The sequence below is a fragment of the Poecilia mexicana genome, unplaced genomic scaffold, assembly GCF_051168715.1.
Source record: "Poecilia mexicana isolate PSO_F unplaced genomic scaffold, ASM5116871v1 scaffold_6, whole genome shotgun sequence".
NCBI lineage: Eukaryota > Metazoa > Chordata > Actinopteri > Cyprinodontiformes > Poeciliidae > Poecilia > Poecilia mexicana.
In genome coordinates, this window is record NW_028263375.1 from 23,084,419 (window position 1) to 23,109,843 (window position 25,425).

General features: G+C 39.9%; 1 protein-coding gene across 1 annotated transcript in view; it reads left to right on the top strand.

The window, feature by feature from the left end:
- The first annotated feature begins 2,011 nt into the window (after positions 1–2,011).
- LOC106916499 (cGMP-inhibited 3',5'-cyclic phosphodiesterase 3A) overlaps positions 2,012–25,425 on the top strand; it is a 92,179-nt gene continuing 68,765 nt past the window's right edge. The window contains exon 1 of the mRNA XM_088006437.1: positions 2,012–3,546. Coding sequence (XP_087862563.1) covers positions 2,620–3,546 — 927 coding nt within the window. The 5' untranslated portion in view covers positions 2,012–2,619. The remainder of the gene's footprint in view (positions 3,547–25,425) is intronic.

Sequence of the window (25,425 nt, forward strand, 5' to 3'; positions counted from 1 at the left end):
TGTGAAGGGGAACAAACATGATTCCAAGTTGATATAAATTAAAAATCAGAAAAGTGTGCCATGCATTTGCATTTACTCACCATTAGTGGATACTTTTATGGATCAGCCTTTTTTCTGTAGCTTCAGCAGAAAGTCCCTCGGGGGGTTGTCTCTGCCAGCCATCTAGACACTAAAACTTCTGCTCATTCTTCTTGGCAGTAAAGCTCAAACTTAGTCAGATTGTATGGAGAGTCTGTAAATGACGGTTTCTGAGGCTTGTCAAAGAATCTTCTATTAACAAAGATTTCCTTCTTGTCACTACTAAACACAGGTCACATTTCTGAAGCATATACCCAACAGCAGTCCTATAAACGGATACTCCCTCCTGAGGCTTGGATCTGTGCAGCTCCTCCAGAGCTGCTTTGTGTCTCTTGGCTGCTTGCTTGACTATTTCTCTTCTTGCCAGCCTGGTCTTGTCAGGTTCTCAGTTGTGCCATGTAGTGGCCTATTTATGGTTTCATTAACTCCAAATTATTTGCAGAAAAATCGCCTATCAACTGAATTTCTTTGTTTTGTTTTGGGGAGTCCTAAAATAGTTGGGGGGAAAAACAAAATCATCCTAGGAAACTGACATACCCAGGCAAAATGCTATGCTACTGGACACATTGTTAGCTATTAATTGGCTGTACCGCCAAGAGCAGAAATAAGGAAGAATGTAGATACTAGGATCTTTGGTTGAGCCACAACACTTACCACTTTGTGCATTATTGCATAATAAGATATATTTTTGGCATTTAAACAACTAAAATGGCTAGTTCTATGTGTCCAGTATTCACAAATTTCAGCTATTCGTGGGTGGTTGTGGTCCCTGACCCGCAAAACTAGCATTCCACTGCTAGATAATTTAATCATCTTAACATCTCCTTGCCCTCTAGAAATATTTATGGTGCATTAAAGGACAAGTGCAACTAAACATGAATTAGATGTAGATGACCTGAATGTATGGTATGCTTACAAAGTTAGCTAGCACTTATTGTCATCCCTGCAGTTCTTCGGGTTATGCACATCATATGAAGAAATATTGCAACAATAAATTTGTGATGCACCATTTTACTCCAGTGTATACTCCATATTTTTAAGTGATGGCCTAAGCATTAATCTGTAGATCTTAAAAGAATGGGATATTGTTTTATGACCAAACCTGCTTTAAGCTTCTTCACGACTGTATCCCTGCTGAGCCGTACGTGTTCGTTGGCGTCCATGATGATGTTTGTTCACTGATGTCCTCTAACAAACCTCTGAGGGCTTCACAGATCAGTTGTATTTATTGCACACCATTGGACTCCATTTATTAGCAAGGAAACTTTGGAAGGCAATTGATTGTACTACACACCTTTCAGATTTTTTTTGTCTTTATTTTCTATATTTGAAAACCATCATGTTTACTTTTGATTTACATTATGCACTACTTTATTTTAGTATATCTCATAAAAAACCCCATGAAATACTGAATTTTGCGGATTAATGATAAAAAATGCTAAAAACTTAAACGGATATGAGTCTTTTTTTTTTTTTTTTTTTTTTTTTTTGCAAGGCACTGGTTGTAGATGGAAAATTTACCTTGGCAACCTTGCAACAACATTACACCAAGGCCACAAATCAAAATGTGCCCACCAAGATGTCACATGGCCTGAAATGTGGCTGCTCCAGTACATTATAATTATACAAGAAGACTTTGCAGTAATAATAATAATAATAAAAAAGTCATATATGTTTTACACAGATTTCTTTGTATTAAATAAATATTAGCACATATTATAATCTCATAGCCCACAAAAAGAAAACATAAACTACCCTAAAACGAAGAAGAAGGGGGAAAAAAAACAACTAAACCTCAGTCAGTTGCAGAAATACTCCAGCTGGGCTGGCACAGGGGGGAATTGGTGGGTTTCACCGCTGCTCCCTGTGTAAAAAGTTGGAACTCGTGGGTGTGAATAAGCTGACACTCGCGGCTGGTTGGAGAGCTGGTGACAAAACGCTCCGGATTTTATCGAGAAAACGCCGAGCGGACACTCGCTCTTCGCAGCTCAAATCCGCCAAAGGAGTTTATCCTCGGAAGTGCACCGGAGGGACTGTTTCATTTCATTTCAGTCGGAGGACAAACAGATCATTTATGGTCCGGATGGTCGCGGAACGGGGTTGATGTTTTCTTTTTTCTTTCTTTCTTTTTTTTTTTTTTTTTTTTTTTCCGAGGTTCTGCTGCTGTTTCCTGGAGTCTGAAAGCAGAGAGAATGACAGAAAATGTGAAAAAAGGCGCGCCGCAGAGGGCCGAGCGGGACGTGCGTGCAGAGAGGAGCAATGCCCTAGATCTGTAGCACAGCTTCTGAGCTCTACTGTCACCCAGGCTCCTTTTTAATGCAGCTCTGCGTCCCGCACCTGGAAAACAAAGAGAAGACTAAACAGATCCATGCGTAAAAGGAGAGACGTGTGTGCGTTTGCGTCCTATGCGTTTCCCAACATTTTTGCACCGAACATTATGAGTGTTTTTTCCACACTTAACTCAAGCCCTGGCCTCCCCCCTGACCACACCTGTATAGATGCTTTATAGACTTCCTCATACTTCATATCGGGCCATGAGTGATGGCGATGTCTACAGAGGCTTGCAGTACCACCGGTACGCAGAGCAGCACTCGTAAGAAAGGCTTCGGCGCACCAGATCGCAATGGGTATGTGAAAACACGCGTCACCCCGCGGTGCAGCGACCCGGACTGCGAAGCGTGGCTCAGGCTGATGTTTAACAAACTCTGGAGTTCCCAGAGGGTCCGGAGGGCTGCGTGCGTGGGCTCGCTCTCCGTCGTCCTCGCCGCCCTGGTCAAATGCGCAGGCTGGACAGCTGAGGCCAGCAGCAGCAGCAGCAGCGCTGACAACACACTCTCGCCCTCACCGTCCCCCCTCCACTTTGTTTCAGACTGCGCAGCCGAGCTGTTGCAAACTTGCTGGAGTGCGCTGTCGTTGCTGTTTGCGCTCGTATGTGCCTTCTTCTGGGTCGGCGTGTACTTGATCCACTGCGGGGTGCTGATCGAGACCCTCCTCTCCCTCCTGACCTTGTGCCACCTGGGCGAAGTCGCGGCGTGGTCTCTTCTGGACGGGACAGATGAGCAGCTGTTCTTGTCCGCCACAGCGGCCGGGGTTGTGCTCCTTTGCGCGGTCGCGGGAGTACTCATGGTAGTTCGGCTGAACCAGGGCACATCGGCGATCGTTCTCATCAGCGTGGCCAGGACTATCTCGCTCCTGTCGCTGCACAAAGTGCGAGCCGCCTGGAGACCGTACGTGGCGTACCTGGTCGGAGTGCTGGGCATCCTGCTGGCGAGGTATGCTGACAGGCTCCTGCCTAAACAAGGGACACACAAGGAGGGCTGCACCCCCGTGACAGGAGCCAGGGAAGAGATTCCTGTATTTAAAAGGCGCAGGAGGTCCAGTTCAGTTATAGCCTCAGACATGGCACACAGTCAGTCCAACACTAAGTCACACCGACGGACCTCTCTGCCATGCATCCAGAGGGACCAGGTAAGACGCTTCTGTCCCATTCAGCTTTTCTCTTTCTGCTTTGGTCTTCATCCCCTCGAGTTTGGGGTTTGTGGTCCCCCCCCCAACCCCCTTTTTTTTCTTTTTTTTAAAAAGTTCATACTTTTGATCACGTTTTTTATTTATTCTATTTTAAGGGTATTTTTGTGAATTTTGAGCAGTAATTGGAAAAAGAAACCCTCTCCAAAATAATGTTTCCCATCACTAAAGCTTTAATACGATTATAACTATGAATCTTATTCTTTTTTTTTTAGCATTGTAATGCATGACGAGGTGCTTTGGAGAGATTGAATGCTTGCATATTTTATTAGGTAAAGAAATATTATAAAAACAGCACTTTGTCATTATGCTGAATTTACGACGTTGGTTACAACATTCCCATATTTTCACCTCTACTCTTTTTCTTTTCCATCACCAGTATGTTTGTTTTCCATCAAGCACTCTTCCTGAGCTTACCACCAAATATTGCATACTAGCAGTCCTTTGTGACTGGGACTTTGCATGGCCTGATATTTCAGTTATAATTGTGATTCAGTATCTTGTGCAGCTCTCAACTCTTTTAAGTCACTTTCTTGATGTTTCCAATCAAGAAGTCTAATCTATTTTACACACTTTTCCCTACAATCGCCCAGATTTTGAGAAACAATTTTTTCATATCTGGTTTTAATAATAGTTTCTAAAGCAACCTGTTTGAAATTATTATCAAGAAGTAGAGTTACTCTGATCAGACTTATTTTTTGGCCTATTACTGATTTCCGGTTTTCCTCGAGGTCTGAACTATGAATTATGAAACATGTAAAACAAGTGCTGCAGACACTTTGATAGAAGATTTGTGCATCTTTTGCATCAAAGCATGATTGCCTAACCTTTATGTTCATCTTTCAAACAAAAGATAAAAAAAAAATCCCATTAAAGTACACTATTGTTTGATGTGCATACGTACCAGTAATAATGGGAATTACCAGTTTTAATTCATATGAAGACACTCCGTTAAATAGTTGATCTACCGATCAACATTCAGAGCCAATCAATGGATATCCGATTTGGATCTCTGATTGGTGTATCTCTATAGAAACACAAACAAAAAAAAGTTGTCAAGCTTTACTGAAACTAAAGCTTGACAACTTTAGGTAGAAAAATAAAATTCTACCTAAATTGACTCACCCAGTTAAGCATTTTATTGGAAATAAATAGTTTTCTCAACCAACTGTGCCTCTGATAAACAAAGCTAAGTCTACAGTGTTAGACGATATCCTTACATCCACAGCTTTTCGTCTTACTGTCGTTCTTCACATCAGTCCTCACGGCTCACTGTCCTCAAATACTGCGGGGATGTTGTAGCTCTGGCTTTTAAATCTCCTCTGACGCTGCTGCACATGGATACATGGAAACGGTTGTCTGTGACGATGCAGCAAAGAGGATTCCTCAAAGCAAAACTTGCAATCAGTGAGTCAGATGATGAATCTGTGAGTGGCAAACAAGCATTCTGATTGATCGTCGCTCACGCTGCGATCTGGAGAGCGTGTTAGTGTCAGGAGACACGAGAGGCTGCATGTCAGTCTGTCCGGTTGGAGGATGCGCTCACCTCCCAGGGCTCACTGGGCGTTTTCCGGGTACCTGTTTATTTTTCTCTAGAAGAAAAAGAAAAAAAAATGCAGTGTGAAAATACAAATTTAGTAGCATTTAAAAGCTCAGGCTTTTATGTATTTTTTCCTTTATATCTGTGGAGTTAACATTGCAGCTGAGGACCATTTAAAATGTCCACTTTGATTAATTTCCTGTGCTGTTGTTTTGCTGGAAGTTGTGCACTAAAGATGCTGTTTTCTTTTGTTGTTTTTGAATGAGAATCCAGCTGGAAGTATGGCTGGAAATGGTGTGTGTCTGAACTCATGTATGCTTGTTAACTGCAGGTTATCCCCCCCAGGCCCCAAGAGCAATCCGTGAAAAGGATGTTGCGTTCAGAGTTCAAACAATATTATGATTTATGCTTACTAAGAAGTTATTTTAATATTTCACATGTTATTTCAGGGTTTAAACAGATACAATTTCAAAATGCTAGTAAGTCCCTTCATGTTGTTTCTATGTTTTAAATCCATGAGGTGAAAAAGTCTGAGACAGTAACCAGAATTTTCTATGACTACATAGAGTAAGGCGGCGCCGTCCTTCCCCAAGTCATTGCTGCACACTGCCATTCAGCTGCATTTACTACATTTACAAGACAAACTTGTAAATGTTTGTCTTGTAACCTCAGGTTATATGGGGTCCAAAGCAGAATCTGATTTGGGATCCACAAGTCAGTGAGATTTCATCACAGTATCACTAATGTCTCTCGTATTTGACCGTAATTTGATCGTTTTTACTTTGTGCTTTTTCAATAATGTTTGATCACTTAGCCAGCTAACCATGAAATTCAAGTTGTAATAAAATGTGATCAGCCCTTTTTCATAACACTTAGGATAACAGGGCTTCATATGACGGTGCATTAGAGGCAGTTCTGGAAAAAAAACTTTTTTTTTCTTAATTTAGGATACATTTGAAGACTGATGATAAAGTTAAGATTATTTATGGGAAATGATTTAAAAAATGCTGTAATCACTATATTTTAGCTCTCACTGGTCTTTGCATTTGTGCCTGTTTAGTGTACTGTAAGCTACATCTGCCATCATTTTTCTTGAAAACATATTTAGTTTTTTGGCATTTTAACTCAAGCCTCTATCACAGTATTTTGACTTTAATCTTAACTTAGTTTTTCAACTTTAATCTAAACATTCCGACTTGATTTCTCATCCTTTATAGACTTTTTTTAAACACGCTAAAAATACTCACTGCTTTCTTTCAAAATGTAAAGTGACCTTAATACTCCGCCCCATTTGAAGTAGATGACATCTGTAAATAAATTGTGTATTCTGGATCTCTGAGTAACTTATGGTCTGACAATTGTGTAGCATTTTAACACACAAATGACTAAACTGCAGCATTGGGATCAAATTATGACTGTTAACACATCTATCAAACCATTAAGTGTCATTTTGGACGTTGCCAGTCATCATAAATCTAAAGTGAACGTAGATGTTAAAATAAAATAAAAAAATCCTTAAATTATTTTTATTGTGCTTTCCAGAATTTCTCTAAAGGGATTATTAAAATTTGTCTGTCTCTTGGCAAACATCATTGCATTTTGAGGTTTTGAAATCCATCTTCTTTCGGAAAAATTAGTCTCTGTTGAAAGCCTCTGTTGGCTTGGGGGAGTCTTGTTGAAGTAGCAATGTTTTAAAAGAACATCTTGTGTTACTCCAAAAAGAGCACAATTGCAAAAAGGTTTATTATTATAGGTGTTCTTTATTTCAAGACTGCGTTTCAAAATCGAAATAACCACGAGTTAGAGGGAAATACATCATTAATACAACTGTAATCACGAATAAGTTACACGATTTTAGCAGCCACATAGAAAATAATGTTCTTGTTTGCTTGAAAAGTAGTGAGATCTTGTGTAAATACCATGATGGCATAAAAGCGTGGTATTTTTACTCAACGTTGTCATACCGTGAAAATCTGATGTGGGCCCATGCCTTCTGAACTCTTAACATAAACATATTCTCACTATTAAAACAATGCCAAATACGTCAGACGTGGAAAAGGAAAAATTCCCACATTTCATAGCCTCAGACTTGGACACAGCCCTAAAATCATCACCTAAAGCTGCAGTTCACTCAGTAACACAGTTTCAGCCACATTTTACTTTTTTGGTCTTCAACTTTCCCTCAGATTAAACTGAACTAAGACCCAAGTAGAGTTAACAATACTTGGAGAGATTTCAGACCTTTCCATCATCTCTGGACGCTCTCTTTGCAACGCTGCCCTGCTGGAAGTCTTTACTGAAAGATGATCCAAGTTTTAACTTTTTGTTGTGGGACATTAACGGACGGCGTGAAACGGGGAGGAATATATTAACGTTTCTACAACAAAGCCATTCCCTTTTATCTGAGCGGCTGTCCGGCGGTGGCCCCCCGTCTGTAATTGAGACACACATGGTGTACATATGCCGTCTTGACCGAGTCTTGTCTGTGTGGTCTAGAGAGTGTAAACAACCCCGTGCCGATCCACTCTAGTCGTCACCTCGCTCGCTCTGGGTTCCCCTGAGTGGGGTGTGGGTGGGTTAGGGCAGGCTTTGTTTTGCGGGGTGAAACCCACGATCCAGCCTCCTCATGTTGACGAGAACAAAGAAGATCCCGGTCTAGCTGACGCCGCCTGCAGTTTTCTGAAAAAAAAAAACAAAAAAAAAACAGCACGATTTACCATGCAATAGCTAAAAACATTTGAAAATATTCCAGAACTTGTTGCTTTATGGTCACCTGCTGCTTCAATCAAGAATAAAGAAAGTTTTGAAGAATAAGACGAAGCCGTGCTTTGTTGCACATGTGGTGACATTAGGTCTTTAATAAACAGAATAGCTCTGACAGGAGAGTGAGATTCAACCTCGACATTCGACCACAGAGGGAAGGTAGACTTCAGGTGGATGTGGAAAAATACAACAGATTGATAATTAGGGAAACGTCAGCTTCAAGAGTTTTAACCATTGTCTTACAAATTATCTTTTTAAAAAAAAAACAAAAAAAAAACACCCATATCGCCATCAGTACAAAACATACAAAACAAAAATAGACCGAAATATTGCCAGGCATCTATGTGGCAGTATAGGAATACTGTAAAAAAAAAAAAAAAAGAGGCTTGGGGCATGCGGTTAAAGTTTCCTGTTGCTTTATCTGGCATGTTTGGGATCACGGAAGGGTCATGTTTGTGTATGTGAGATCTTAATTTTCCAATAGCTGCATTTTTGTTATCTACACAAACAGTTAGCAAATGTTAGCAAGACGGAGTGTTGGGTTTTTCTTGGAAATGCGTGCAAAACATATATTGAGTAAAAAACAAAAACAGAAGGAAAGACTTGTTCTGGGGGCCCTGAAACCTCAAGCCCCAGGCTATTGTCACTAAGCCCTTGCTGAGCTCCAGGCCTCCCAATAGCCACTGAAATCATAATGAAAACGTCCATAAAAGGCAGAGTTCAGGACTTTTCCAATCAGGTTCACTAAAGTAGTTGTCAGTATTTACCGTCATACTTGCAGTAAATAACACTTTCCACCTTCTTTCAGTATAAACTGAGTATAGCTCGTGAAACTAATGGTTAGACTGAGACAGGTCAAAGGTCATCTAAAAAAATCCTGTGTCAAAAAGAGTTTTGTGGTTTATACCAATAATATTAAGTCTATCTTTATAACACAGTTTGCGTCTGATGGCTGTTTACGCCGACGTCGATTATTATTTACCCTGAAAATGGAAAGATTGTCAACAGTGTTCCAGTCTGTTGGGAGTAAGGTGGTATAAAAAGCAACATTGTTATAATGACTTCAATGAGTGATCCTTTACTGGTAGAAATGCTTTCAAATAAAAAACTGCTGAGGTTGGAGGTTGTTAGGATAGCCCGTATGGGATAAATTTAGCTCCATATTTTCTTCCTGATTACTCATTTATATACAAAACACCCGATCCGATGTGACATGATGTTTATTGGCTTAGTCATATTTTCAGATTAAAACAGATATTCTGCTAGAAATGGATCCACCTGAAGCACAATATTTCTGCTCTTCGCACCTCTTTACTTCTAAATCAGACCAATATGTCCAAAAATAGCACTTGCTGAGTCTGTTATGTTTGATATTAACAGCTTTGTCACATCCTACTTTGTAAGTTGCTTTGGATTCGAGCATCTGATGCATAAATCGAAACAGAAATACTCTACCTGTTCCCTTCTCAGTATGTTTCACACAGGGTGAAACATACAACAAACATTGTTGCTGCTCCTCTAACCTCCATTTTCTGTGCATATAGTCTTTTCTTTGAACAACCAAAGTGACAGCAGTTTACAGGTTTATAGCACAGTGGTTATATAAACCGCTACGACATATTTTCAGATTGAAGTTGTTTCAAGACTTTGCTCTGACGATGAGGAAAGATGAGACGATCTCCACGAGGGAAGTTCATGTATTACAGTTGCACAAACACAAATAAATTACAAATAAAGTAACATGACAGCAAAAGGAGCTGAAACCACACGAGTAGCTCGATACAAGAGACCACATCTAGCGTTTACGTTCAGCCTCTGGAACCATCTCGTCTGGTTTTATACAGAGAAAGATATTAGCTGGTCATAACCTATCAGCAGAACCCCACTTCGAATACTCTCAACTGTCTCTTTCACAAAAATTTCCTCTTCGTAAGAACATTTTAATCTGAATTAAATTGCACAAAAACAAAACTCCACCAAGGCATCTTCTAAATTGCCATCTAAGTGTGGAAAGTTTATCCTTCGTAAACTCATTCACACTCCTCGTGATTATATTTTGGCTGCCAGCATCCATCAGCTCTCTAAAGAGGCACATTTTGCAAAGCTGCGGTCGTCATCCACATCACAAAAGTCATTACCAGCTGATCTGATAGCGGTTAGCGAAGGCTTGTGTGGGATAGTTCTTCTTCTCAGGCTAAAACAAAATGACAGGCCAGGCTCCTGAGTTGCAGCAGGGGGATATTAAAGTGGAGGATGAGGTGTGGAGCAGCGGTGTGGATCCCTTTTTGCAGTATGAAAGGAAATTTGATTCCCTCCTGCTGCCGACATCAGCGCTGTCGCAGAACTTTCTCCCCTCGCAGTAAGAGAGCAAAGCAAAGCAGGCAACAGACTGGGAGTTTTTCACGAAATCTATCTGAGCTGCAAAGTTGGAGCAGAACTGATTAGGCAGCGAGTGGGAGTTAGCCGCTCGACGACATTAGTAGTGGAAACCCGCCTTCCCTCCCCCCCCCCATTTACTCTCAAGAGCTCCGCCCCTTTCCACAGCAATTGCTCTCTGTCCTCAGAATGACACCAACACAAATATTATCCCAAATGGAGGAGGAAATTCTTTCTTAACTCGGATAACAGAGATATTCCTAAAAGCTATGGTAATGACTTCCTGTGCATAGAGATCCAAATGCAATTCCTGATGCCGTTGTAAACGCTTCTTCCTCGCAGTCTATTTTTGCTGTAATTGAATTGTGTTTGGGTTGCAGGTTGGTGACAGCCTGTAGGGAAGTGATTTAGCAACGAACACCCTCATTCTGATTACTTGTTTGTATTCTAAACACACAACCTCATGGGATATGAAGCTTAATTTTATTTTATTGTTTTTTTTCTGTACCATTTCGACTCGTATCCAGTTTAGAAAAGCAAAAGAAGAAGATCCTGATGTAGCTTTCTGTATATCAGATAACTGGGTAATCAAATTCACACTTCAAATATCCATCCAAGCCCTGTGCATTAGCTCTGGTGTGCATATATGAGGAGGAGGCGAGCTCCGGATGAATTGGGGTGGGAATGAAAGTAGGTCATTCAAGGTTTTTGTTTAGCTGCCAAGCAAAACAGCATTCTAACTCACGTGCTGTGATTGAGACATTTTTTTTTACGGCTTTTCTGCAGTGTTTTCTATGTCACAATTAATTTTTTGTCAGTATTGCGATAAGATGTCTCAGATCAAGAATGTCCAAAGTATATAATCCACGGGTCCATTTATGGCCCTCTGCATGATCCGATCAAACCTGCCTGCAAGCCCAGACAATTGTCGACGCCTTTTGTTCTTTGTTTTTTAATCTTTAACATTATTTATTTTTATTAACCAGTCCGCTGCAGTCAAAATAGAACAAAAGAGGAAAGAAACATTAGAAAATTGTCTGTTTTTCAACAACACAATGATGCTCGGATTCGTGTTCTGCAAAAATCTGACTGTTAGTCTCCATACAGTCTTTGATGTTTAGTTTATTAACGAGCAAAGAAAATAAGAAAAAGCATTTGAATCTGTTTTTTTAAAGCATTAAAATATAGTTAATTTTTGTGGCCCAGAAGTCCTTTCGACTTTGGTGCAAAAAAATAAAAAAATAAAAAATTACGCCTGTCTGTAATTTGAAAGTATATTTAAGCCCAAAATATTCCCTGCCCTTGACAATAAAATATGTAAAATTGTTATCATTCAACTAGAAGGTTTGTTTCTGATAGAAAATAAAACCAAAACTGAAAGCAGTACCAATTCTTGTTCATAAAAAAAAAAAAAAAAAAAAAAAAAGATCTGTTTTTATGGACATTTTTTACTTTGAGTCGGAAATAATTAGACTGAAAAGGTTTTAAATTCTAGTTTGGTAAATGTTTTTTCAAATCACTGAGTGGACAAGTTTAGTGTGAGGAGAAGCGATGCCCTCCAAGCCATTTATGCTTCACTGTGGAGTGAATGAATGATTAACAGGTGTTAACTATATCACCACGGATACACTTTCAGTTTTTCTCTGAATAAACACCTTGTTATATGAACAGAGCTAACACAATAAAAAATCAATTATTTTTCAAATGAAGTAAACATCATACCCTATTAGTGTTAAAAGTAGGTTCTAGTGGGCTGTAAGGAGGGGCAAATCAGATTATGCAACATCTAGTAAATAAACAAAGCAAAACACTTACTACAGGAGACCTAGTTTACAGGTTAGCCTGTTATACAACTATATTTCTTCTGTAGTGAAAACACACCTGACACATAGTATTTAAAGGATTTAATATTATCAGAAATATTTTATTTACATTTTTGTTTAGACTTAGGGAGCTATAAGAAACCATAACTTTAACGTTTTCATGTGAGTCTTGGCAGATAAGTTAGCCAGACGGCTACCATCTGTACTGTACGTTGTTGATGTAGCTGAGTTTGCTACCTAGAGCTGCTCTAAATACAGTTTTCAGTGTTAAATTTCATATTTCATAAACCCTTTGTCCCGCAGACAGATGATCAAATTTCTTTACTAAAGCCTTCTTAATTCATAATGCTTTGTTTTTTTTGGTTTGTTCTTCATAATCGAGATCAAATGGTCGAGAACATGTATAAGTTATTATTAATGTTGCTACAAATAGGCCCAGCTTCTAATAAAGCAGAATGAAGTCAGCATTAAATGGCTCACCAATCCGAGTCCAATACTTTTACTGTCTTTATCTGCAGAAAGAACAGTAGCTCATATTCTTCTGACCATCTAAGCTAAATGAACCAGAGACCTGAGACTAAACTGAATATCCCGTTACACTCAAATCGCTACTTTGGGCATTGCTACCTTTTTTGTTCCCAACTGATTACCATGGAAATTGTGGAAGTCTTGCATGTGTTTGTGCATGTGTGCAAGCATTTGAGTTAATGTAAGGCATCTTGATGGCTGCCAGCTGTTTCAGCCTGAGAGGCTGAGTCTGCTCTGAGGAAAACGGAGGGGCCCTAAACCACAGACAAAACCTTACGCAGCTAAAACTGGTAGACGGGCGCAGGCCCCCAATCCCAGCACACATCATGCAAATTAACACCTCTGCTTCCCTGCTGCTAACTCAAATTTGAACAACCTGAAGCTTTACGTGTGTTGAGGTTTTGATTATATACTGAATTTTATTTTTGCTAAAGCAGTTGTTTTGCTCAGGGGTTTTTTTTGTGTGTGTGTGTTTGTGTCATCATAATAAACTGACTGTTTCAGCAACGCGGTTGAAAACGGTTTTAGGCACAAACATGTGGGTTGGCAACACATGCCGGCGACCATGTCCAAGCATGTTTATTCACATATCACACCATGTGGCGACAGTGATAGAAGTTTGTTGATCTTTGACTTTGCATGGTGGCCTCGGCTCCGTGAGACTGACCCAGATCAGCTATGGCTACCTTGTAGTAGCTTAGCATCGTGAATGAATGAATGAGTGACTGGCTGAATGTAGTGTGAAACGCTTTGAGATCCTCTGGACTTGATAAAGTGCTGTACAAGTAATGGCCATTTACCATTTGCATATGCAGTACGCAGTAAATCGGCTATCAAATGTCTCGTATTGTGTCCATGGTCACATTGTTTAGTAAAATTTTTGACTGGCTATACTTTATCCCCAGGCCTCTATAGCCAAAAAATAATTTAAACAGAACCCACTTACAGCATGAAGTAGGCTAAATATCCCAAAAGCTAGGACAAAGACTGAAAGCACATAATGAAATTTTGTTTTTGTTTTGTGATTGTTTTGAAGTGACTTAGTCAAAGTCTACACTTAAATCCTATTCTTATTTGCTGTAATTTTATTTTAATAGGGCTTTAAGCGCTAAAAGCCCTCCAAATTGGATAATAAAACAAATTCTGCAAAGAAGCATGGACCAAAATTCCTCCAAAGCAATGTCAACTACTGAAAACCTGGTTTTAGATTTGTGTCGGTGTGTGATGGTGAGGATGGATCCAAAATGCAGAACAGGCGTCAGCTGCGAATGAAGTTGAATAATTTAATGAAAAAAATGATAAAACGAGAACTTACCAGCAACAAGGTGAACGCAGGAAGAAATAATAGGAACAAACGGGGACAAGGCACATGAAATTAATGAAGAAACCAGTGTGGGGTGTGGTGGAGAGTGGATGCTGGAAGAATGGACGCAGCTGTGAGGGCAGAGCAGAAGGCTGGCTGAGGGAGAGCAAGAGTGACACACGGGACCAAGGAGGAGTAAACACAAACAGGGCAGCTGAAAAAAAACAAATCTAAATGACAAAAACACAAGAAATAAATAGTAAGATCTAAAGAAAACAAGTAAAAATGAACTGAGCTAAAGTAAAACAAACAAGGTTGATCTAATCAGCACCAAGGCAAAACACAGATAACAAATGAACAAAACTATAAACCCAGAAACGACCTAAGATATTTGCCTTCTGACATTTAGTTGGTAATTACTTTTTCACACATGGTCAGGTTCTAGTTTAGAAACAGTCTCTTGTATTTACTCTGGCTCTCTTTGATATAAAAGTTGGCTCGAATACCTGAAACATATAAGCGCATCAAAAAAAAAAAGAAGAAGAATCTGTAGTGGGATGAATACTTTCTTAATGCATTGTAGATATGGACACTGAGTGTGGATACTAAATACTGAAACCCTCGAAACAACACAGTGTATTAATATTCCATTTCAAATCCATAGAAAGATATTTGGCTTTAACTAAATATTATTCCAGCATTTCCTTTCCACACATTGATGCAGCAGCGTTCGTGTTGCTACAGTAAACTGAGCAACATCTCATCTCATGAGATGACATGAGATGAGATGTCATCTCATCTCCTGTTACACTTTGCAAACTCTCTGTCCGCAATAATAAAGATTTACTCTATTCAAGATGCCAAATGTGTAAAACTGGCGGTAGAGAGGGCAGTGTTAGCTGTTTAATAATTCGCCAGTATTTATTTGAATAGATAAAATGTTCCTCTGAAATAGTGATTATAAATATATAAATGTGACAAACGATAAAAAGCAGTACTTACAAACTGATAAAAGCATTTTGGTGATTGATTTTTTTGTTGTTTTCACTGAGCGCCTGACGCGGATGTTTTTACTTCTTCAGATGATTGACAGGTTGATACCGAAAGTGAACTGAACGTTGCTCCCATGTTCCTTTCATTTCTGCCCATCCTCTGAAGGGCCTTTTCAGTCACACCTCCGTTAACACAGTCATCCCTCACATAGGGTGGCATTCCTGCACTCGCCCCGCTGCTATGAGCTGGAATGTGCAGGTTGAGCAGAAGTTTGAAGGACAGGCCTGTGGGCCCGCTCACCAACCCTGAGCCCCCTCTGGCACACTGTGACCTGAGCCAACACCACCATCCTGTGCTGTCACCAGGTGTGCAGCTGGTCTGCGCTGAATGAATGGACACTCTCACATCGGCCCGAGAAGCGTCCACTGAAGTAACTGTGTGTGCGAGTTACGGGACAGGAAGCTGGAAGTCGAGAGGAAGGTAATCCTCCTGAGTTGCAGAGCGGTAAAATGTAATGTGCTAAAAACAAATAGAAGCATTCTTAATTTCCACTCCATGTTCAACATTCGGTTTCAAAAACTGATCTCGGAGCCAACGGCGGCTGTAATTCATTTGATAAACAGGAACATTTTGCACATTTTGAAGCCCTCTGACTGGCTTTGTCTAATAAATCCCGGCATAGTCTGGTATTAATTCCTCATGTAATTCAAGAGAGCGACACAGGTTGAGGGTTTCAGTGATAGATGAGAGTAGTTAGTCTTTCATCGCCTAGATTCAGGATAAGTACCTCTTTAAAATCTGTCCACAGAACCGTTCTATATTCAATCTACCAACAAATGTTAAATCGGTACCTAAATGTAGCCTTATTTACGTTCAGTTTGCGCGCATCACAGAAATGAAAACGTGCTTGATTTTATTTTGCAATCAGCCTTGTCATTGTTTTGCAAAGCAGACATGTAATGTTAAAATACACTTTATAACGAGATCTCTCTAAAACAGAAAGATTCACGTACATTTTGTCTTTTAACAGAAAACTGACTTTTTTTCCTGTTTATAACCTATTGTTTTAACACAAATAACTGATCTCTTCGAACTTTCCGACCTCATTCACAATTATTACTTGCAACAGAGACTTGCATCTTTTCTGTTTTTATATGTTTTTTATGCACCTTCTCTTGGCATAAAGTCACATGACTCATAAAAAAATGCTTCTACATCATAGCATCTTTCTGGCATATCTTTGTATCAGGTTTATTTTGGTGGCATACCAGCATCCTAAAACATGATGTATTTTGATTCAGTGGATCTTGACTTAATATCCAAGTAAACATTTTGTTTTGGCCAATGTATGCTTTCTCAAATATATGCTTAATTAATGTTTAAAGCGTCTGTAAGCGGCTTTATTTTGGAAATGCTCACTGGACTGGACTTGACTGGACTTTAATTGCCCAGACACAGACATGACACTTCTGACTGCTCATATGTTGTTGCTGCAGACTGGTAAGCCCAGACAGTCTCCACCTGAACAGCACAAACTCATACAGACTTTCTGCTGTATTTAACCTGATTTATGGTGTGAAATCATAAGTTTGCTCTCAACATTTAAAGATGGGAAATAAGCTGTTCTACTTACTATATTGTTTATGTGTGTACATTTAAAACAAAGTGTGATTTTGTGTAGAAAAGTGAAACTTTTAGCTGCTTCCATTCACTGTGGTTTACAACATAAAAGCACAAATACAACAAGGTATTCTGGAGTTGCTTGGAGAAAAGGAAGCACTTACGTACACTTCTGTGTATCAGAGTAATAATGCTGGTCATAAACAGAGCAAAATATGCTTGAAAGCTGTCAGGATTGTAGTTTTTTTTTTAAGTTGCAATATTTCACCTCACTTTCTCCTCTCCTCCTTACAGGATAAATTTACACAAGAGTCTTTTCCTTCATGGTGGAGCTGAAGATTTCGCAAACATTTTGAATTTGAAGCATTTCTTGTGCCATAAAACTTATTGAGATGGGTTACCTCTTTTACCTTTAACCACAGAGAAATGGTTATGAATGCACAACAAAATCCATCAAACTTATATGTTAGTCAGTTTACCCAGCAGCCAGCTTCAATCTCCAGCTTAGTGCTGTGATGCAGGGAAATGTGTTATTGTAACTTCTGCATGGTGAGCCCTTCCTGTCCCTCCTGCCCGCTGCCTCTCTGGCTCTCCACGTCTGTGTCTGCAGCCAACAAGGCTTTTGCTGTTCCCTGCTCAATGCTATGTTTTACTGTCCAAATATGTAAGGGGGGTGGGGGGGAAGGACTCTGTCTGTACATCTGTCTGTCAGTCAGGTCATTTCAACTCCTTGGAGTTGTGCAAGTCTCAGAATTTGGGTCAGGAGCTGCTTTTTCAGAGTCACTTTCAATTATTAAACATGCGATTTACATCCAAAGATCTGTGCTGAATTAGGCTGGTCGCATAGAGTTTCTATGGAATATACATTTTCAGGGACACACCATAAACATTTACGAGTGATGTAATGTTATGAAACTCGCTTTGAGCCACTTCAGTAGATAAAAAAAAATAAACAGAAATTGTAGCTATTCATAATGTATAAAATGATAAAAGGCAAGCTAAGTTTCACCACATTTTTTTTTCATTTACAAATAAAAATTTGGAATGTGTCAAAGTTTTTATGTTCAAAGGTCTTAACTATAATGGCCCAAAGTAATATCCAGAGCATCTAACTGGCTTTGTAAATAAATAGCCTCAATAAACAAGCAGCTTTATAAACACCAAGGAAACATACTAAACAGATCAAGATAAAGTTGTTGTGGACTCTGTACATCTGACCTCATACGGTTGGAAAAAGGATGTTATTGTTAAAAATATATTTTAATTGCATTCATTTGCTAAGAAGGAGAACGTAATGAGTGCTGAAAAACTAACAAATTACTCAAGGAACGATCCCCGTGCAGAAACATAGTGGTGGCAACATTATGCTGTGGGAATTTTTGTCTTCAGTAGGGACACATAAACCAACCGGTCAGGTGTTAAATACATGGTACCTCCTGAAAAAAAAAACAAAACAAAAAAAACACCTGTTAAAACTGTTAAAAGTGACAGTGGGGTTGAGGTTTACCATAAAGCTGAACATTTAAATGCTTATATTTGTGTCAGAATGGTCGACTAAAAGCCCAAGATCCAATTAAAAATTCTGTAATTTCACAATTATGCATGAGTTGGTCACACTAACCCTAATAATAAGCTTGAATTTTTAGGTTATATTATGACAAGATGTAAAAAAAATAATATTCTTTAATTCTTTATTATTTTTTTTTCTAACAAACATGAAAAAAACAAAATCAGTTGCCTATGTGTCTTGTATCTCCTCTCATTGAAACACAAGGACCCGGCACAAAATGCATATTTAAAGTCAATTCACCAATATTGCCTTCCTTATCTAGTAGTAACAAACCTGTAACCAGTAAAGAAAGACTTTTAGGGACGAAACAGGATTGTGGCACATTTGAATCTGATGCAAAGCAAAGACAGCAGCAGCAGCTCAGTCTGTGGGTTTGCACAGAGCAGAGCCTCTGAGTGACTCTCTGCTGCCCCTCCGTAGCCACCAACAGCTTGTTGAAAATGCCGTGCAAGTTTGCTTGTTTTTAAAGCACTGCGCAGCTTACATGAGGTTTGCTCAAACAGGATAAGGAAATCCCTTACATGCATTTTGGGGATATTGGTGAATGCTGCAAGTTGTAGGCTACGCTACTTTGGTTCCCCGATCTCAGCTGCATTTTCTGAAGGAATGCCCGGCCCGTGATCTCGCTGGTTCAACTCTATTTAACTGTTAATCTGAAAAGGGCTTAAAAGAGGGAGGGAGGCATTATGTAATTTCCAGACACATAGTGGCCTTTTATTCCACAACCAACTTTCAGAGAATGTTGTACATGTCTAAAATAACTCTCCCTTTAATCCTTGTGTTTAGAAATGGGGTCCAACCGACCCCACACATGTAAAACTTTTGTATCATTTGCCACAGCCCTCTGCGTTTGCCTCAGTCCTCACACGCACAAGGGTTAAGAAGCTGCTACTCCTACTGACACTCCCTCTTCGGCACGCCGTCACAAAAATGCTTCTCCTTGATTCCGTTTACATTCGTTCCTAGAAACGTTGGACTGAGAAGTTGTTTGTGTAATAAGTTCAGTTCCACCAGGTGTTTGCTAAGTGCTGCAGGAGATTCAAGGATTCCTCAAACATGCATGAAAGAATCAAAGCAACACTCCGGGTATGTTTTTGATGAGGGAATGACATTATAACATGATGTAAAGTTCAAAACAGGATGATGATTTTTTTTTTTAACACACGGCTTTTCATGCGATACGTTGATGTTTCAGCTTCTTTTCCCATTTTAATGTTAACAGACTAAAGACTAAAGTAAAGTAAAAGGAAACGGTTTAGACATCATCGTTCCACTATACCTTGCATTGCCTGACGATAGTAAAGTAAATTCAGATTTAAGTGTTATTGCATAAATAGTATCCAATTAGCCTGGTAAAAACCAGCCCCTACACTTTGCTTCGTCCAGAAGGTCTGGGGTCTCGATTTTTGAAAAACAATTACTTCCTGGAGGGGTGGACACTGTTGAGGTTTTAAATTTTACCCCATTGTTAATGTTTGCCGGTGATGTAAGTAACGCGTCAGTTCAATGCCAAGAAGCTTACCTGAAATTGCGATCCAAACGAGGTGGGTTGTTGATGTCAATATTTGGAAGTGTAACAAAGAAAACTGAACGACTTCGTTAAAACTACAGGCAGACTACAATTCTAAAACAGTGCAGGAAATCGACATCATCGTTTACAACTTCTCCTTATGTTTGCTGATTGGTCCTGTCAAAAATCAATCAGAGACAATCTGAGTGAATGGGAGAAAACCCAGACTGCACTGGAAGTGAGAATCTTTCTCGAACGGCATTGCGCAGGAAGGCAATGGCCAGGCTAGCATCCAGTGAAATATGACCCTCACACACAGGACGAAAAGCCTTGTTTCAATAAGTACCGTGTTTCCCCAAAAGTAAGACAGTGTCTTACTTTCTTTTTATCCCCAAAAGCCCCACTATGTCTTACTTTCGGGGTATGTCTTATATTGGAAAAAAATTGTCGAATTTTTTGTTTTAACCATAAAATTAACGACAGTGACAAGTGCAGGGGACGGCGCGGTGACGTATGGAGAGGGGGACGGCGCAGGCGTGGGCAGGAGGCGGCGCTCATTTGGATCAGAGGGAGGTGGCAGACGCGGCGACGTATGGAGAGGGGGACGGTGCGGACGTGGGCAGGAGGCGGCACGCAGCTAGATGAGAGGTGTTTTCCCGAAAAGTAAGACATATGTCTTACTTTCGGGGTACGGCTTATATTAGCCGACCCCCCTGAAACCCCCAATACGTCTTACAATCGGGGGTGTCTTACTATCGGGGAAACACGGTACTTGCAGTATTTTGTCTATTACTGATCTTTAAGAGGTAAGAAATGTGTCCTACAGCAGACATATAGGAGCTTTTTTATGGTTATGTCTAGAGCTTCCTTAGAATTCCAGACTTTCTCCATTCACAATTTTCCCTTAGACTCTGTTTCATTCATACTCTCTCTGGTCAGTGTGTGTAACTTGCCAGGCACTGGATTAATTCACCAAATATCTTTCTTTAAATCTAATTAATTTTTTTCTTAATCTTTTCCTTTGGGAAATGCTCAGAGTCAGGTCCTCAACATCTGCCTAAAGTAGAGCCACTAATTTTGTTATTGTATGTTTTCTTGACACCTTGGTGCTAAAAAAATGTCAGATTTCCACCTATTTGCTTACATGAATAATCAAACCTTGCAACTTATTTCTTTGTGTCGTGATGATCAGATCTAGTTCTCAATTACCTACCAGAAGTTCACATTTGCCTGGCAACTCACCAGGACTTCAGGGAAAGGATTTCCATTGTAGGCATGTGGCGGTTTTTGGCAGAGCTCCACAAACCGAAGAGGCAGAAGGACTTTTGACGTCATCAGGAAACGTGACCCACTTCTCAGGAGGAGAGAAGCCTTGGGCTGGTTGAGCAGATGTTGCACAGATGAGCCACCACACACACACGCACGCACGCACACACCTACTTTGTATGCACACTCAGTTCTGCCTTTTATTTTCCATTAAAATGTCCGAAGAAAATGAATTAACAACGCAGAAACGCTTAGAAGGGTCTCATTTGGGTTTGCGGTTGTATGCAGGTGCGAACTGATGTGGCTGTCTGCTGTGCGATGGCAGAAGAGATAGAGCATGATGAACGGGAGGCTCTTAGTGGGTCACTCGGGTCATATCTTGCTGGTTTTCTCATAACAGGTCTCAGAGGGGTAGAAAGAGGCCTGAAGCAGGTCTATATTATGTCTCTCAGTTACATTGCTCTTGTTATGTAACGTGGTTGCTCCATAAATCTCAGCCCTGTTTCAGTGATTCCAGGCGAAGTATTTCCTTCTGCTCTGTCAGTCATGGTTGTTTCTGTTTATCTTTTTGTTTTGTACACCTATTATTAAAAATCGTACTTTCGGCCTGTTCCAGATGCCTGATGATACTGCTCAACCTCATATTCCTACTGGAGAACCCGTGTTTTTTTTTTTTTTCATTCCTTCAGTCTGTAATCAATACATTTGTTTTTTTCAACAATAGATCACATGACTACATACAGGCGTCGCTTATAACCACAGTATGAAGCCACAGAGAGCTATTCCCTGAGTCTGCAGTCCTTCTCAGATTTTGAGGTGCTTTAGCATAAATTAACTCATAGTTTTGGTTTTCTGGCCTGTATCTTTACTGTTTTTTTTTATTTCAACCAGCATTAGGCAGCTGCTACGAGTGAAAAAAAAAAGATTTTATAACACCACAGTAGGCTACATGAGTATCATCAAACAGGGAAACAAGTTAGAAAACAAATTAGAGGCTTAGGTGGTGCTAAATGGCACAGGAACACAATTAAGGAGAAAGGAAACTGAGGTGGTGGAAATTAACCTGCCTGCAAATGTGTAGAGAAAGTTATATTTGCAAGAAAGTGCATTTGTGTAAGTACTTTAAACTGTTCAACTTTTAGAAAGCACTGAGAGGAAGCACAAGCACTTGTTGAAGTGTCCAATTCAGCAGAGATATTAGAAGAACAAATTTTTTTAGAATAAACCTTTTGAGAATGTGGAGTACAAACATACCAAATAGCAGAAATACAGGTGTTTGTCTAACAGCATGGCATGGCAATTCAACTTCATTTATGTAGCACCATTCATACAGTAGACTACCCAAAGTGCTTTGCAGGACATCAGTATTGCCTTGTGATATTGGTACAGCTGGAAGTGAACTCATATCTCTGGAAATTTAACTGCAAGAAGATATTTACCTCAACTAAGAGTTTGACTGACGTTTCCAGCTGAATCTAAAGCGAAGCAGTTGGATATTAAAGGACACAAACTGTTTGGATGATGAAATTCTTGCATGTATTTTAATGGAAAAGCTGAAAGAATACCAGCATCCATAATACGTCTGACGGATTAAATAAAGAGCTAAACGTTGTGAAGTGTGAACAGCATTCGCGCAAATATTTTTCAACTGCATAAATGTATATATTTTTTTAATCATTGCTAAGTAAGTTCTCAGCTTTTTAAAAATGTCTATTGTCTGTCTGCTACATTTTGTGCATCACTACGGAGAAAACAGTGTTACATAACCCAAGTCAGATTTTTGTTAGCTGTGGCTTCACAAATCAACCCATTTTGTGGTTCAGTCTAAATGTGCTGAGTGGATGATAACCATCAAGCGCTGTGCATGCATCGCACCAGACCCAAGCTGTGAAAGAGCCGGGTTTCAACCTGAACTTCATCCAAGTTCTTTCTTACCAATTAGTTTTTATTTGATCCCTAAACATGACCAGGCACTTTGCTGTTAGCGTTTAAAGAGTTGCAGCCCTTGCGTTTGAGCTCATTGGTTAGTTCTCCATCCGCCAGCTAAACAACAAAAGCAACAAACAGAACTGGGATTCTGTTTTTCTGTGATCAAAGATTTTTGTTTCTACTCATTGACCGTCTGTAGCAAAATCCTGCGATGACAAAACATATGAAAAGAAACGTTCTTCTTCAGAAATCAAGTACTTTGCTTCTAACATCTTAATCACTGACTAGCATTTTAGCTGCTCTCTACATCTCTCTCTGTTTTATTTAGAGCTTTCTGCAGATGTTAGTGGACTGTGCCAGTAAGTTACCACATAGACCAACATTCAACAGCCTAAACAACGTCTGTTAAACTGCAAACAGTGTCATTTAGGGAAGCAGTTTGTTAGGAATAACCCAGAGTTATTAAATAAACAAATAATGCTGTCTGCCATAATATATTCATTTTAAATCCATTTACATTAAAATAAAGGATGCTGTAGACACATTATAGACAGTAGAGCAACTAGAGTCTAATAAATATGAGATAATATTTTACAAAACTCTACAGCTGTCGGCAGAAGGACCTTATCAAGAATATATCTCTGTCATTTTCCCTGTGAGGTGAGCGCTATCATTTTATGAAGTTGGTTTTTGGCCAGGTTATTTATTTTTTTTCTCATTGAGTTGAGCGCTCAATTTCCAACGCAGGCGCTATTAACACCTCTGTAGCTTGTTCATACCATCGCTGTTTAGTTCGTTCCCTCAAAAGTCAACAAAACGTAGAATTCGTGCCTTTCAAGAGGGATCTCGATTGCAACAACTGAGGTGTTTCTGTTTGTTGAGAGCTAAATAAACAGCGCACGCTCATTGCATTTCCTGATACTTGATTCTACGCAGCTACAGGCACACATGCAGCTCAGTCTTACGTAAAGGAGGCCGAGGGCCTATGATCCCTGCGAAGTGCAATAAGCGCCTATTCAGATCGACACAGGCAGAAGGTTAGGACAGCCTCTCTGTAGCTGGTGTGGGGAAAGGACCAGTGAGCACGCTTTGAGTCAGTGAAAGATTTCCATCATCGCACTGCATGCTCCAGAAGGCCCAGTCCAAACAACACAAACTCTGAGGCCCTTTGACAACGCTGAATCTGCCATTAAGTCAATAGTCGCTCCTTGCTCTCTCCTTCCTCTTGTCCCTTTCACAACTGACCTGCTGTTAGTTTTACGTACTTCCCTTTTTACTTGCCCTCAACAAGTCTTATCCAAACAGCTGCAGGACTTCTCTCCTTACTTCCTAGACTTGCACTTTTAAAGTTTCCCACAGTCCTATTTACTTTCTCTGCCTCCTCGGTTTATAACCGGCGTCTTTTGTTGTTTCCAGACAGCGGTGGAGCATTTTGAAAGCAGTGTGCTGGATGTCAGGCTTGTTTTGCGTGGAGGAGAGGCACACAGACATAACTACCCCACTTGGACACGTCAGACACACAGAAGGGATGGTTCCAGGAAGGTGGCCATTAAATGAGGATTCAGTGAACCATTGCAGACCTTTTACATATGGCGACCATACGCTGGAAAAGAAACAAACAAACTGGAAACGGGAGTCACAGTTTAGAGAAGTGAAGATGACACATGTTGGAGACTCGGTGACACATTCTCACCAAAGCCCCGTAAAGCTCTTCCCTGATGCTCGGTGCTCTGGCTGGGTTGTTCATTTTTTGCTGATGCTAAATGTTTTAATACTTGTAATTACTCATTTTGCATGTAACAAATGGCAGAATGTCTTTCTTCTTCGCTGTTGTTCTATGCTGAATTTGTTCAATATAATAGATCAACATCCGCAGCAGTTTACTTCCCCACCTGCCGCTCATACTTGGTAGTTTCTTGTAGCAGCTTTCCAAATGAGCAGCAGCGGAGCACCAAACTGCATGACCTCGACCTCGTCCACTTTCAGTCATGCAGGGTGAAAGTCAATCAAACCAAATGTCGGTGATCGTTTTCTTTTAATTTCCTACCCAATCTAACCAATTCCCCCGAGCTAACACATTTGTACAATTGTTTTTGCAAACATTCGCATTCAAGACTTCTTCCCCAGAAAGACATTGGAGCCAATTGTACAATATTAACAGGAACGTGCAAGTTTATCACTTGGATGTTCATCCTATATATATCTGGTGTTAAGTGGAGGTTCTCATTGCACCCATTTATGCTTTTGTACCTTTTTACTTTTGGTTCAAAAATGAATGAGTTAGTTATGCATAGTTTATTGTAAGGAAAAACAGTTATGTGACTCTAATAAATACTATTTACCACCTCTGAGCTTTTTTATTTGATCAAGGATCCTAACTTCAGACTTTATTTCAATAGACGGCAATAATTAATGTAGGGTCTAAAACAAACGACTGTCTAAACTCAGATGAGACATCGAAGATAATAACCATATAGAGAAATAATGTGATAAGCAATGGTCAGCAGCTGCACCATGAATGCAAAAGGGTTTGTTTACATGTATGAAATAAAAGTAGGTGGAGATCAAATTGCAATGTGAAACGATCCAATGTCTCTTACA